Source organism: Chiloscyllium plagiosum, chromosome 7 (genome assembly GCF_004010195.1).
Source record: "Chiloscyllium plagiosum isolate BGI_BamShark_2017 chromosome 7, ASM401019v2, whole genome shotgun sequence".
Taxonomy (NCBI): Eukaryota; Metazoa; Chordata; class Chondrichthyes; order Orectolobiformes; family Hemiscylliidae; genus Chiloscyllium; species Chiloscyllium plagiosum.
This window is the reverse complement of record NC_057716.1, coordinates 47,536,921-47,553,307: the sequence shown is the minus strand read 5'-3', so window position 1 is coordinate 47,553,307 and position 16,387 is coordinate 47,536,921. Positions and strand designations below refer to the sequence as shown.

Here is a 16,387-nt window from a genome sequence, read left to right as displayed (position 1 = left end):
CTTCAAGAAACCTGTATGACAGGTGAAGTTAATTTTGAAATGTCAGAAAAATGAACTGGATTCAAAGTTGTAACAGAGAGGCAGTGAACAGAGATGCCATAACCCATAGTTAGGGCTTCTTATTTAGCTTGATGGATAAGATAAATCACTATCTTGATCAATTATGTTGGTCACACATATAAACTTTTCATTCGGTTGTGGTGTTAGTCTGTAAGAAAATCAGACTGTACCCATTTTATTTTGTCTATCTTTGAGCTGATTTCAGTGGAATTAAGATTTTCGACATATTGGACTGCATTGCAAACAACTGACTAAATAGTTCTGCTTCAAAGCATTGCCACATGGACTACACTGGTTTCAACACCACAGACCACTATCTGCATGGCTCTCCAGTGATGTCAATGAGGAACTTGCTGGCATGTGCAGGTTGCATCTAACAGCTTTGCCCAGCACAGGAGAATCAACATAATTTACAGAGCTGCTTTGAAATGGTGCGATGTAACCAAAGTTTTTAGTCCTGCATTTGTTTGTCTTTTCCTTTCTGAAGTCTGAGTCTTGAGGAGAACTGGAGTTGTTGTAAAGCTAGTCACAGACAGAGAACAATCACAAGTTTTAAGATGTTTGAAGGCTGTGTAAGTACCAAATTAGCAGAAGCAGCTTTTTCAGGTTTGCTCTGTTCAAGATGTATATTCATATATAAAAGTAATCAATAATCTCACTATTCTTGTTCGGGTCGGGAAAAACAAAACAATATCCTAAAAAGAACCAATTTAAATGGCAGACTGAACAAAAATAATTACTTAACATTGTGGTGTCATATAAAATGTTAGAATTGATTGCCTTATTGCCCTGCTGTACAGTAAACTCACCTTTTTATTCAGAATGAAAACAAGTTTACAGTTAACTAAATGTGCCTCAGTTCCCAGTGATAAGTCCTCAGTAGACCTGATGAAAAGTATTTTGAACTGTCTTTGGTTTTTGTAAAATTAGAACATTTTAGTAGGTGACATTGACACAATAAGGGTCATCAATACGATTAAGCCTATGTTTTTAAACATTTATGAAAAAAAGAGTTCCAAGAACTGTTGCATGAAAATACATTTTACTACAAGCAACTAAAGTATATACCTTTTGACTTCTTAGGTAAGGCATCCACATATTTTGAACAAGCTCAAATCGATACTTCTTTGAAAAAGAGCCAGCATAAGAAATAAAAGCTGCCATCAAAAGAACATCTCCACAAAGAGTTTTCTCCTGATCACAATATTGTGTGACAGACTGAGCCCAGCGTACATTCTCTGACTAATGTAAGAAACCAAGAAATTAATATTAATGAATATGAAAAACAATGTTGAAAGGCAAGGTATATTCAATTCCTTTTGATAAAAATGAAGTTAAGCAGCATACATCTTATGAACAATACAGGTAGTTCTTCAATAACGCAATGGTTGCGTTTTTGTGCAACCCTGCATTATGGAAAAATCACGCTTTAGAAACAGTGCTTAAAGTTTGGCAAGGTAATCACATTACAGCCCACACACATTTTAAAAGTTTGTGCTTTAAAAACAGTGTCCCCAACTTGTCAATTGCATTACAACATATTCGCACTAACAAAACTTGCGTTATAGCAGAATGATCTGTAACAATATTTTGTTTTTAATAAAATGCTAACATGTTGGGATGAGCAGGGCATCATAAAATAGTTTTAAACCAAATTATCTGCAGATGCTGTAAATCAGAAACAAAGACAAAAATTGCTGAATAAACTCAGCAAGTCTGACAGCATCTGTGGAGAGAAATCAAAGTTAACATTTCGGGTCGAGAGACCCACTGAGTTTTTCCAGCAATTTTGTTTTTGTTTATAAAATAGTACAATGTTGCACACGAGGTTTTGTATGTCTCACCTCTAACCCTTTCACTAATCTGTTAGCCAGTTCAATTGTCTTATTGGTTCTTTTCACTTCATTCTGACAACGGACTTTTTCAGATGTGGCCTTTTCAAAGGCTTCTGTTAATCCAGTCAAGCATGTATCTAGTTCCTTTCAATCATGAAAAATAGTTTGAATCAAAACAAAATCTCTATCTCAGTACTCCATTACAACATCTCTTAATACCATATAATGAAATACTAAAATAAACTTCTGGGTCTCTTCACCTGGTGGCAAAGTCACCGCCCAGAATTCTACTTAAATGAACCATTAGTTACATCATCAGGATATAATCTGCACTTGTAAAGAAGGATCCCATCAACACTGGTGCCTTTGCTGCTTGTTGAATAGAGCAGGTCAAGATTCAAACAATGGGATGCTTGCAATTGCTTGTAAGCATTCATCTTATAAAATTTAACATATTGTCCTGTGGCAGTATGTTTATTATGGTTTTAAATGTAGAACTTTAATGTTTTGCCAATTAAATATCCCTGGTATAAAAGTCCGAGTTATTTTCCCAAGATGTGTCACAATTGTCAACAGGTGCTAGTGTACTTCTGTACGTGGGGTGTGCAAAGTAACATTTATTATTCATGTAAACATTACTTGAATAATTAATACATTTAGAGATCCAGTGGTGATTATACATGGCATGTTATAATAACTTAGTTACATGAGCCAATGGCTGTTCAAGGCAGCCAATATGTCTGAAGATCAATATGAACACTTCCACCATGTCACTCTAAAAGGAAAAATTGTATAATTTCCCAATGAAAACAATATGTAAATCATGTCCATAAGAGAAAAGAAATTATTAAAGAAACTTATCTACTTCTTTGAAGGCAAGATTGTGAAGAAGAATATTTGAAATGAGGAATTACATTACATAAAAGGCCCAATGAATTGCCCTTAAATTTCTGAAACAGTTTTAAAATTAAATAAAAACTATCAAATCAGTACCTGAGAATAAGCAATATAAAAGAACAAATGTAATGGTCATGTGTACTGCTCATTTAATTACATTTTTATTTTTGAGTGGGGTTGAAGATACACAAGATAAAAGGAAAAGGGGCAGAAGTTGGCCATTCAGCCCCTCATATCTGCTCTGTAATTTAATAAGACCGCCTTAATTCCTCATTCTCAACTATCACCATAACCTTGACTCCTCTGTCAATCAAAATCTAACTAACTCCGCCTTGAATTTATTCAATGAAGCAGACTTCATTGCTCTCTAGGAAACCGAATTCCAAACACTAATATCTTCTGAGAAGTAGTTCCTCCTCATATCCGTAATTAATAGGACACCCGTTATACAGATATAATTAAATAATAAATAAAAAAACTGCTGATGCTAGAAATCTAAAATGAAAACGGAAAATATTGGAAATATTCAGCACGTGTGGGAACATTTGTGGGTAGAAAAACAGTTATTCTCTTGGGTAAATTATCTGCACTGAATAAATCATGCATAATATTTAAACGAAAATTTTCAAACAGACTTGATAAGTACATTGCCATGCCAACTTCGAAGTTACCTATTAAATATTATACACAAAGCTCATAGGATTTTATTTAAATCAAACAGAATGTTGAGATCAGATTTCTGATGCTTCAAACACACATTAAATGTTGCCCTGTATTTTAAAATGAAGATAATATAAATTATGATATTAATATAAATAATATATTATTTTTTTATTTAACATGAACAAAGAAAATGCTGCTATGTCTCCTATTTTTGAGTATTATAAATTATTCCAAATGTGGAAAAGAACATGCACTTTTTCTTTACACATTAATATGAGTAGTCTGAGACTAAATGCAGATGCATATTGTGATGTTTGCAGATAATTTCAAACTAGCTACATTTTCTCTCTGAATTTCTTTGTACTTGAAGTGCTGCCCTTTTCAAAACAAGTGAAAGTTCAATCAAGTTTTGGTGCCATGATGATCAAACAGTGTCACATCACTATGGCAATGTCTGCCAGGGCCACAAATGCAGATCAGCTTTAATTGTACTAGGCCTTATTGCTGGTGCATGTCAATCAGAACCTATGAATTGAAGAAAATTTGCTCTGTTCATTCTGTTAAATGATGTATCCAATTAAACCTGTTAGAATTCATGATCTTCAGTCAAGGTTAAATGAAAGTAGTTACTCCTGTCAGCTATGTGATTAAATGCTGCCTACATCAGGCACATTTATGTGCGAAATTAAAATTTTGTCTAAAGCATGAATCTTTATGCATGCCAGTTAATTATCTTGCAGTCCTTCTACACATTAAATGCCCAGTACATTTGTTCTTAATCATCAGGTGCAATTTAAAATACTCTTCATACCCAGCATTTAACTAGATTCCTCCATTTTAATGAATTCTGTTCTAAGTGAAAATTTTACTCTTTTCATGGGCTTGACTGTTGCTACAGATTATCAACATTCAAAGGTGTAGTAACTGTACTCACATAAAAACTAAAAAAATTTAATGTTGGAGAACTATTTAACAGGAATCTTGTTCGATACAACTTAGGTAACGATCCATGATCTGTTGTACGATGGTATGGTGCCTTTCATTTTTAGATGTTCATTTTCTGATATGCATGGTGCTGTGAATCCATGCAGTCCTTTGAATATCACATCATGAAAGTCATTACAATCATAAAATTCACTATGTTAATTGCACTTTTATTCTATGGGCTTTGTTGTTTTTAAAAAAGTCAAGCCAAATACAGTTCATTTTTCAGCATCTAAATAATCAAAAAATAACAACCAGATTATAAAGAGCACGGGTCAGCAACAAGAAATCTTAGTTATTATCATAACCAAGATAACTAAGAGGGCTCAGATAAGCCAATCTGAATTTATTGGCATATTTCTTTCTAAAAAGTGAGACTTGTAGCTACTTGAACGGTAAAGGTATAACTACTTAACAGAATGTTCTTTTCAGAGGTAATTTATTGCACTTTTACTTTCAAATATATTTTAGCCATTTCCCCAAATCAGGGAGAAAGTAAGGACTGCAGATGCTGAAGTCAGAGTTGAAAAGTGTGGTGCTGGAAAAGTATACAGGTCGAGGAGCAGGACAGTCTACATTTCTGATCCTGCCTGACCTATTGTGGTTTACCAGTGCCACTCATCTCCCCAAATCAGCATGCCCTCCTTAAATATGGATGATGTACCTTTCCAATTCACGATATTCAAAACACCATCAATGCGAGTCTCGATTGCACTTCATGGTGGAAGGATAACAGTCAAATAGCTCCCTCTCTTTCCCTCAACCAAAGTAAGATGAGCAAACTCATATCCCTATTCTGAATGTGACAGCATTGCAAACTTTGAGTCACCCATTACAAGATACAATGTCCTTCTAGCATTGCATATATTGAGGAAGATTTTCACCTGGAATTACACAAACTGTCAATGTAATTTCACAGGAAGGGAGTGATAAATGTAGAAGCCAGACGGAGAGGCAAGCTCTTAAATTTGGTCAGGATCATGCCAATGTTCGGATTGTGGCCAACTACAACCATAATGTTTTCTTTCCCCTTGCCCCCAGACAATGTCTCCAGGAGAGACACGAATCCAGTCAGAAATCTGTCTCAAACATGGCAACTATCTTGAATCTGGAAATTCGGTCAGGATTGCTGTCATGTTACTGGTGTCGGTGTAACATCCACTCTGCCAAACCTGCTGAGAGATTCTGTCAAAGTGGAAAATCTTTCACTGTAGTTAACCTCGGGTTAGAGCAATTACAGACTTATACAAACAGAATTTTAAAAATGCTATTTTAAAGCTACAGCTCATTTATTGAAGGTGAGAGACGACATAAAATATTAAAACATTGCAAAATTAGAAGTAGCTTTATTATCTGGTATTAAAAATACATCACAAAATTAAACTTCTAAATTGATAACTTTTCTATTTCGAGTTACAATGTGTTCTACATTTAATATTTTCGCTCTTCTATTCTAGTTTCTCGTTACTTCTTGGATTCCAAGTGTGCTCCCTGGTCACTAAATGGCTTGTTTGTAAAGAATTGCTTCATGCCTCACAGTGCCAGGGACCAGGTAAAAATACAGCCTTGGGCAACTGTGTGGAGTTTGTATGTTCACCCTGTGTCAGCATGGTATGCCAGGTGCTCATGTTTTCTCCCACAGTCTAAAGATGTGCAGATTAAGTGGATTGGCAATGTTAAATTGGAACAGCCATGGTAAATGCATTGTTACAGGGATAAATAGGAGGCTGGGATTGAGGAAGATACTCTTCAGAGAGATGGTGCAGACCCAATGGGCCAAATGGTCTCTTTTCTCATTCTAATGATTTTCAGGGTTGGGATCCAGAAATGCAGCCAACCCTTTACAGGAAGCTTACTCTTTATACGTTGGTAATTTACTAAAAAACTTGTCTATTTTTACTGTGCAATCATTCATCAAAAACAGACTTGTATACTTAAATTTTTCCTTTTTAAAGTTCGATCAGGGATATAGATGTCACAGGCAAGGCCAGCATTTGTACCTCTCCCTAATTTCTTTTGTCCAGGTGGCTTTTAGACCAATTTAGAGGGGTCAGTTATGAATCAAGCACATTGTTAGGGCCAGAAGTCACATGTAGGTCAGACCAAGTAAGGATGGCTGATTTCTTTCCCTAAAGCATGTTAGTGAACCAGATAGGTTTTTACAATAATTGCATCAGCACCATTATTGAAACCAGGGGCTGGAAAGGACATGCCCTCACCAGCTGTGTTTTTGGTTAAAGTGGCATATAATATAAGTTAGGCAGCTAGCCCACCACCTCCCCCACCCACCCGAGTGCACCCCATGTTACAGGGGTGAATGGGTGCCAAAATCTACAGCCACTCACCCTATGTAAATAAATAAGAGTCAGTTGGACTTGTTAAAAATTGACCACGACAGAGCTATGGTGGTGCCAAGGAGAAATTGCAGATGCTGGAGATCAGAGTAGAAGAATGTGGTGCATAAGCTCGAAACATCAACTCTCCTGCTCCTCAGATGTTGCCTGACCGGCTGTGCTTTTCCAGCACCACACTCTTTGACCCTGGTGGTGCCAAGACTGCAGCACTTATGATGAATTGGCTGGTGGCTGTAGAGGGCAGTACCACTACCCCACTGCCTCCCCATAATTTGATATTTTGCAGAGACTGGAAAAGAGCAGAAGCAACAGTGGGACTAATTAATTTGCTCTTGCGGTGAGCTGGTTCAGACGTAGTTGACTAAATTGACTTGCTTTCCTGTAACCTCTTCTGTGGTTCAATGAAAATAGATTTAGTGACACCTAACAATGCAGGTTTGTGGGGCTGGGGGGGGGGGGGGGGGGGGGGTGGGGGGAGGGGAGGGGGTGGCTGGAGAAGGTGCAGTGAGTGAATTGACAACCAAATGATCTGAAATTTCCCCTGAAAATTCAACCATGTGGCTGAACAGTGAAAGGTCACACCTGCCATCCCTCCCCCATATAAGGGAGAGATGGAATTGGTGAGGAACTTCTCCTCTGATCCAGTTTCCACTTCTCCCATGCTCACTGCACCAGCTCAAACAATCATTGGTTTCTTCATGCCTGCTGTCACTGCTCAAGTGACAGAGCCTGTGATTGGAGGAATGGGAAGAGTGGAGGGAGTGAACAGCTGATTGGTTGAGATAATGATTTACTTGACCCAGTACCCGACCCTCACTTAGAGTTTCAGGAGGCTGGAATGACAGTAATTCAATTCAGTAAGTATTTGATATTCATTGGGTCCAGAACTGCGTCCAGTCAGAGATGGAGCAAGGCCAGAGACTCGGTTAGTGTGATGTGATGTGATGTGATGTGATGTGATGTGATGTGGTGGGTGGGGATGCCGTGCCCAAGTTTTGAGACAGGTGTAGAAGCAGGACCCAAATGTCAGAGATGGTGGGGAATAGGGGAATTACAATTGTAATTTGGCTGTAGCACTGTAATGTTTTCAAAGGGGAAGTATTCAGCTCAGCTGGGAATTTGTGATGTTCACAATGCTGGTACCATAGTTAAACCCCAGCTATATACTTAAGATGCTACAAACCATGAACTACCTTTCACATGGTCGTCCTGCATTGTTATCTTGAAAGACATCACCACTCATGCTCCTGCACTACCACTAATTGCTACTGCATCCACTGTCACCATGTTCAGTCCCTCCCTTTGTCTCAGTGTGGGAAAATGTTGTGCACTCCACAAACTTATGTCTCCACATCAACGTGAGTAACATACCTGTAATCCTGGATACTTGACTTGTAGGATTGGCCATGGTCAAGCTCCTGGCCTGGAATGAGACAAGCTGCTTGACTATGTGTGGCAGAAACCCCTGATTGACTATAGTCCTCCTTGACCCCACTAGGAACTGCTCCCATTTGCCTTTCACATGTGGATGTTTGGTTGAATCGTAAGCAGTCTGTTTGCCACATAAGCTGTTGGTACATGCTGCAGCTGTGACATTGACATATCATGGTGTCATAAAGCAACATTTCTAACCCCTTGACTGTTCAATGCCCTGAACCATGACAAGCTACTGTCTCTTTTTATGTGCTAAAAGGTAATGCAAGTAATAGAGGTGGCAAGCCTCCATGTCAGAGCAAAATGAGTGAGTGCGAATAAATGAAGCCAAAAGCTTTAAAATGTAACCTGTGTAGATACAGGAGATATATGGGTGTGCCAAATCACGTGGCAGAAGCATGCAAATTATAGGTGTCCCTGAGTTCCAAAGGGAAGTCCTGAAGTGGTTTGGTTGGAGAGCAGGCAAGATGATGTGGTGAGGCTGGAGATTTATCATTGCCAACTTGCATAAAGGATGGAGCGGAGCCATAAGACTATAAGATCCAAGAGTGAATTAGGCCATTTGGCCCAATGAGCCTAAACATCTTGGATCAGGGCTGATATGTTTCTCAACACCTTTTTCTTGTTTTCTCTCCTTAACAATCAAGAACTGATCTCTGTCTTAAATACATTCAATGACTTGGCTCTACAGTTTTCTGCGACAATGAGCTCCATAGATTCACTGCCCTCTAACTGAAGAAATTCCTAATTTCAATTCTTTATGGTCATCCCTTCACTCTGAGGCTGTGCCCTTAGGTCCTAATCTCCCATTAGTGGAAACATCTTCTCCATGTTTACTCTATTCAGGCATTACAATTTCCTTAAGTTTTAATGAGGTTCACTCTCATCCCAATCAAGAATAGACCTAGAGTCCTCAATCACCCCCAATATGACAAGACCTTCATCCCTGAATCCATCTTGTAAACCTCCTCTGCACCCCACCAACACTAGCACATTCCTCCTTAGATAAGGGACCCACAATATTCCAAACACAGTCTCACCAGAGCTTTATACAGCCTCAGTAATACATTTCTGCTCCTGTATTCTAACCCTCTTGAAATAAATGCTAACATTGTATGTGTCTTCCTAATTGCCAACTGAACCTGCATGTTAAGCTTAAGAGGATCCTGAATGAGGACTCCCAAGTGCCTTTGTGCTTCAGATTTCCAAAGCATTTCCCCATTTGGAAAATAGTCTATCCCTCTATTATTCTAACCAAAGTGTATAATCTCACACTTTCCCACATTATATTCCATCTGTCACTTCTTTGCCCACTCTCCTTGCCTGACCAAGTTCTTAGTAGACAGGCAGGAGGTTGGAAGAACACAGCAAGCCAGGCAGCATCAGGAGGTGGAGAAGTTGATGTTTCAGGTGTAACCCCTCACCAAGTCCATGTGTAGGCTTCCTGCTCCCTCACCACTATCTATCCCTCCACCTAACTTTGTGAATCTGCAAACTTAGCAACAATGCCCTCTGTTCCTTCATCCAGATAATTGATATATAACATAAACAGTTTCCATGGAGCATGCAGGAACACTATGGTGAAGGTAAGTGGCGAGCTGCTGCCACCAAGTAATTGCCCAGACTGTTATATAGGGATTTGGTGCCATTTAGTTTCTAGAAGGAGAGAATTGGAAATTAAAATGAAATGAGTTGCCTATTAGTGAGATGCATATGTATGGGAATAAGTTCATCCTTTTCCTCATCAAGATTTTGAAATCTGAAGAGGTAAGTCGCATTTTTTACACAATATTGATAATCTCATTTTTTGCCATATTTTCACACACTTTCTGTAATTGCTTAGGCCACTCAGGGGAACATAAAATTTTACCCCGAATCTTGGAAATATATTTATCATTAATGAACAAAAGCCACCTTTTGCAAGTTAAAATTTTGAATAATGTGCATATGATGTATGGCATTTGTGTCATCCTATCTTTCTAACAAGGAAAATACTAAAAGATATTCAACACAAATACAAAAGGTAATGTTATGACATGGCTGTATCATCCAATAAAGGAACTAGTGGAAATGAGAAAGCGGCCCTCGAAAATTGAACAGTAGCCCTTGAAAATCAAAATTTACAACTTGAGATTATCTCACAAAGAGCCCTCAAAAGAGATATTGACCCTTGATATCTAGTTAAACCTAAACAAATTTGATAATCATAATATGATTTTCCCTTTTGTTTTACTGAAACAGTTGTTCATAGACATTATTTTCAGCTATGAAATAAGTACTTTTTTCCAATACAGACTATTGATAACTAGTTACTATAAGTTCCCCTAATGAAGCATGCATATAAATTAGTTACACTAAAAATGAAGATTTTTTAAAAAATTCATACTACTTTCAGAACAAAGCAATTGAAAACAAATCATGCTTTCAACAATGAGTATCTAATGACAGTTAACAAGGGACTATTTACAAGGATTTGGATTTCACAGTAGTCAGTGGTGGTTTATGATCTAGCTGCAGCAATATCATTGGAGTCACTGCTGCATATGACTTGGTAGCTAACTTAACCTATGGCCTTGCCTTTATATAATGACATGTGAAATGAAACAATATGAGGATTAAGGAACAGACAGAGTTTACTTAATCATTCTTACTGTAATGAGTTTACTTCACTGCAAACATTAAAATATAGATTTGTTCTGTCATTTTGAAACCACAATAATCCATGTAAAAATTGACAATGCAAAGTACAGCTGTTCAATAAGAGCTTTTTTTTAAATAAACACAAAATATATTTCACAGGAAGGTAATTACAAATCACAGTACTTACTGCAAGCTTTTTTCTAATGGTCTCAAGCTTCTCTGCAGCAGCAGCTAAATCAGAATTAGCTTGCTCAAGTGCTTTACGTTTGTGTTCCACTTCACAATTAACCTGGCAATATATACAGTGAGCATATTTTGCAGTAATGCTGTTCAATTTATTTATAATAATATGATGTAATCAAAATAATATGAAATATGTACAGTTTATAAGCCAATAAGAAATAAGTTACAAGGAAGTGCAGTGTCCATAGACATTGTACATATATTTCACCTCTCTCCTCTTCACTAATCCTTCCTGTTTATTCTTTGTTTATATGTTATCCTATGCTTTTACAATTATGCGATGCTTTGCCACACCAGTTATACCATAGATACCATCTTCTAACTCTGTAAATGTGGAGTCAGATCTTTCTCCCTACTTCTCCTTCACTTAAGCTTCACAAGGGGCAGTTACATGTGACGAATAGCAAACCTAGATACTGAGCATGGCTTTCTTCCTTTAGCATGATTACCCTGTTGCTGTTTAAAACTATTCTACCACTAACATTTTTGTGTCCTTCGTTTAATTTAGTTATGCATACAGACAATATTTTTGCGAGTTAGAGTCAGGAAATAAAATCAATAAATTAATTCAAGAAGCTGATTGACAGCCACCGAGATTCCATCATTAAATTTCTGCATCCAGCAGATTATTAAATGGTTAAAAACAATACAGTACAAGAATCAGATATTAATGAATTATGCACTTCTCTTTTCATTATGCTTTTTGAACATGTGCAAGAAATATAACACTGCGTTCTGGTGCATGATTGATCACAAATGCCGCAGTTCTGAAATGCTGTTACAAACTAACCTTGTAAAGGAACACTCAAACTGCAAGAAAACATTAAACTAGGTTAATACTTACATAGATCTTTTGGAAATGACATCGTGATAGGCATGCAAAAATAGAAAAAAGTAACAAAAAAAACTGTTGAAAATACATCGCAACAAACAATGAAAAATTGTTCTGTGGAGAAACCATTAATTATGCTGTGGAAAGATGAATTAGCCACTCATCATTTAATGAGAATGTACATTTTGTGTAAGTTTTAAGTCCATCTATGATAGATGTACTACCGCTTGCAAAATATATCATGCTAACATTCAAGACAGCAGTGAAATGTTCAGTTGACATATGTTCTCTTGCGTAGCATTCAATCATGCCTAAAACAGGTACTTTTGATTCATTGAAAAGATACTTCAAATATGACTTTTTGTGGGCTACGTGGGTAACGAGTGATATACCTTTTGCTGATCCATACGGTTTATCAGCAAACATTTATGACTCACTATAGAATTTTTATGCTGCATCTGCCCTCTGAAGTTTATTGCAACTACTTTAAATAAAGTTGTCAAATGTTAAGGGAAATGTGACCAAAATAGATTTTCATTAACAGACAATAAAAATCTATTGAAGTAACTTTTACACTACACCAAAGTTAATATTACCAGTTTCATTTAATACAGAAAAGCTCCTAACTAAATGTTGATGATTCACACTCAATTTAAACTGACATCCATATTAATTTCAAATTTAACTAGCATTATTTGAATTGTTACAGGGTACCATCCTGCAACTAGTTGTTTGAAGTAACTTCTGAAAATGCATCCTTGGGATGAATTTAATGGTTTAAAGTGAAAGATAATAGCAATGGTAATAGAACATGTTTTATTATCATGCTGCCATATCAAGCTCTTCTATCTCACATAGATTACAGAGATAAATGCTACAAAATGGGTTCACATAATAGCACGTGATGATGCTATAGAAATTTTCAACTGAAATATTGAGTCAGCCAGTTGCTGCCAGCCTCAAGTGGCTGTGCATGCATGGAAAGTATGGAGAGTAGCAGATACTGAATGCTAAACAGTGTCTGTTTGCTGATGACTGCACAAGTTCATTACCAGTCACGACTCCTCAAGCAGTCATGTCCATACACAACAAGACTTGAACAACACACAGGCTTGAACTAGTAAGTGGAAAGTAACGTGTGCAACACACAAATACAAGACAATGATTATCTCCAACAAAAGGGAATTTGACGATCGCCCCTTGATGTTCAATAGCATTCTCATTGTTGAACCCCACACTGTCAACAGTCTGGGGATTACCACTGACCAGAAACTAGCTATATTAGCTATATAAATAACTGTGGCTACAACAACAAGTCAGAGCCTAGGAATTCCATAACAAGTAACTCACTTCCTGTGTCTCCAAAACATATGCAGCAACAAGGAGGCACAAACTCCCTAGTTACCTGGATGAATGCAGCTCCAATAATACTCAACAAGCTTGACACCATCCAGAACAAAGCCTCCTTTTTGACTGGCACTATGATGCATAGTGGCAGCAGTATGTACCATCTATAAGATGCACTGCAGTATCTTACCAAGCCTTGATTGACAGTATCTTCCAAATCTGCAGCCTCTATCACTAGGAGGAGAAAGATGCATGGGAACACCACAACCACAGCCTGCAAGCTCCCTTCAAAGCCACACACCATCCCTTTGGAGAAATATCACAATTCTTTCACTCTCCTTGGGTAGGGATACTGGAACTCACTTCTTCACTGCACTGTGTATGTCCCTACACTCCAAGCACTGTAGCAATTCAAGAAATCAGTTCACCACCATCTTCTTAAGGGTAATTACGAATGGGCAATAAATACTGGTTTAGTCAGGAACATACACAACCTGTGAAAAACTAAAAAGAAAACTCTGTCATGGTAGAACAATCTGCCATTTTGGAGCACACAGTCTAGCTGATACCCTCTCAATTACTACCAACTGTTTGCCTGTAAAAGGGACACCCCTGCTTGTGCTATCTAAAAGATTAGCCATACATCTTCCAGTGCTTTTAACTTAATTCGATGGTGCAGATTCAGCAGACGTACTGTATTGTTATTGGAGGAACTAACACATTGCATTTTCAAGGGAATGGTGCTGGATTCCAGCTAGGTGGTCAGAGAGTTGCTTGGCTTGGCAGGAGAAAGTCTGCTTCACTGATGGGGGCACTGGTTGCAGTCTGTCCTGGAAATGCAGCAGAGGCAGGGAATCAGCGCCCTGAGGGAACAGGAAAAAGGCTCTCAATTGGAGGCCAAACTCATCAAATATCTTCAAGTAGTATTTGTCCTACTTCTATCTGTGCCAGAAGCAGTGTGGAAGGTGCCTGCATTTCAGCAAGGAGGGAATCACTGAACGGTGCCATCTCCTCTAGTCAGAGTTCAAGGTGGTAGCTCACTACAACCTTCTCAAGGGCAACTAGGGATGGGCAACAAATGCTGGCCCTGCCAGCAACCACCTGCATTCCAGGAGTGAATTAAAAAACTCAACGTGTCCAGTTTGCTGTGGTTTGTTAAATACTGTGGGAACAGTCATACCACCAGATACTGAAAAGCAAACTTAGGAAAAGGAGTACATCACGGAAGAGGGGTAGTCAGAAAGGACATATTTTGGCCCTTTTGTTCCTAATGCTATATGACTGTATGTTCAGATAGCTCATTGCAAGATGTCATCCCAACATTACAATTGCTTCGCAATTCTCCAACTTTCAAAGTATTTGGGGTACACTATCAGAGTGTTCTATACTGGAAAAAAAATCCAGGAACAGCCACCAAAAAGCCATTCTGTAATAACTTTATCAACAACACTTCTAGTAGTACATATAAACTAAACTATTCATCTTCATGTATTCCTTTAGTGCCTATCTGCGAGGCTTTACCCTCCTTGTGTCTCTACACGGTGCTTATGTCATGGTTGTAGCTTGGCAAATGGAAGGCTGTTGACTTTCACTGGAAGAGCCTGCATTGACCTTGTAGAATAACCTCGTCCACTCCTGGGCCTGGAAGGCCTGGCTCCAGATGACATAATCACAACATAGAGAGCAGAAGGCTAGTCTGACTGGCTGCCAGGGAACAGAAAAATCACTGATGGAACAGCAGTACTGGTAGTATAAGTGCCATCATCCTGAGAAAGATCAACAGGTTTGTGCCTCATGTTGCTACTGTAACTCCTCTAAAGCAGTACCCCTGCACAGATGTCTGAGAGCCTGCCCCTTTGAACAGTGTTCATTGAAGTTGATATCTGCAGTCCTTGCCTGCATGGATCCAATCTGTGTGCATAGTGTCACACATGCTTTTCATAGCGTCAGTGCAAGCTTCCATTATGCTGGTGTTTAATGTGTAGTTAGGTGAAGTATTTGAGTGTTATTTGAATCTCACTGATAGAAATTGCCAATGGTTGAGAGTTGAGGAGTGTGGTACTTTGAACAGTGAAAAGGGTTGCTGATGCAGAGAATAGGATGTCATATGAAGATACGTTTGCTGACCTTGATCATGTGAGGTCAATGAACTTCTTTTGGCACTACAGCTAGGACCTCAGGGCCAAACTACAGGTATCAATCTCTTGGCCACCAATCGAGATTCTTTCTCAGCATGTACCTTAAGGGTCTCCTGAAGAAACATTGCATCTCTTTCTCTTTCCATTCTTTGGAACTAAGGCCTCCTTCAGAAAACCTGGTATCTTTCTCTTTTCTGTGCTTTTCCTTCTATTGAATTTTTTCACAGATTGTTGCAGCTTCATGAGGTACAAGCTAGTGTCATTGTTCTAGCCATGAATGATACTAAACCCTCTACCGAGCAGTAGCATATTCCATGCTGGGGTGAAATCATTAAGGTAAGGAGGCAGCATCAACTTTGTGTGTTGATGCCTTGAATAGGCCGGGCCTGGCATGTTCACATGCTGCAATCCCTGTGCCCAAAACCATGCCTTAATGAATTTTTACCCAAAGTTTCCTTTACACATAACTGCCATCAGAAAAGAATCTGTGTCTGCTCGCCGCACCCTTAAGGGAATAGCAGCCCTTAAAATCATTGCTGCATTAAATTTTTATGGGTGTAGGTCTTTCCATTGCTTGAATATCCCAGTATAAAAACAGAAGATACTGAAAAAACTTTGGAGAACTAGCAGAGTTTGTGGAGAGAGACAGTTTCTTCTTTGGAACTATTATGGTCTTGCTGAATTGTCCAACACTTTCTGTTTATATTTCAGATCTCCAGCATCCACATGGCTTTGTTGTTATGAGGTAAAAACAATGACTGCAGATGCTGGAAACCAGATTCTGGATTAGTGGTGCTGGAAGAGCACAGCAGTTCAGGCAGTATCCAAGGAGCTTCGAAATCGACGTTTCGGGCAAAAGCCCTTCATCAGGAATTTATGAGCCTACCCTAGAGTGCCACTCACCAGTGCATCAGGGAGATAATAGAGGACATCTATTCTAGATACAGACTGCACAATGTC

General features: G+C 38.4%; 1 protein-coding gene across 6 annotated transcripts in view; it reads right to left on the bottom strand.

Annotated features, from left to right (window-relative positions):
• The window catches only part of dnah9l (dynein, axonemal, heavy polypeptide 9 like), a 427,363-nt gene that overhangs the window by 92,550 nt on the left and 318,426 nt on the right, over positions 1-16,387 (bottom strand). For all 6 annotated transcript variants that reach the window (XR_006312134.1, XM_043693606.1, XM_043693607.1 and 3 more), the window contains exons 62-64: positions 11,055-11,156; positions 1,905-2,039; positions 1,129-1,302 (exon numbers count right to left, since the gene is read on the bottom strand). Coding sequence is in view for 5 of the 6 variants with exons in the window: in XM_043693606.1 (XP_043549541.1) it covers positions 1,129-1,302; positions 1,905-2,039; positions 11,055-11,156 (411 nt within the window). In the remaining variant the exon portion in view is untranslated. The remainder of the gene's footprint in view (positions 1-1,128; positions 1,303-1,904; positions 2,040-11,054; positions 11,157-16,387) is intronic.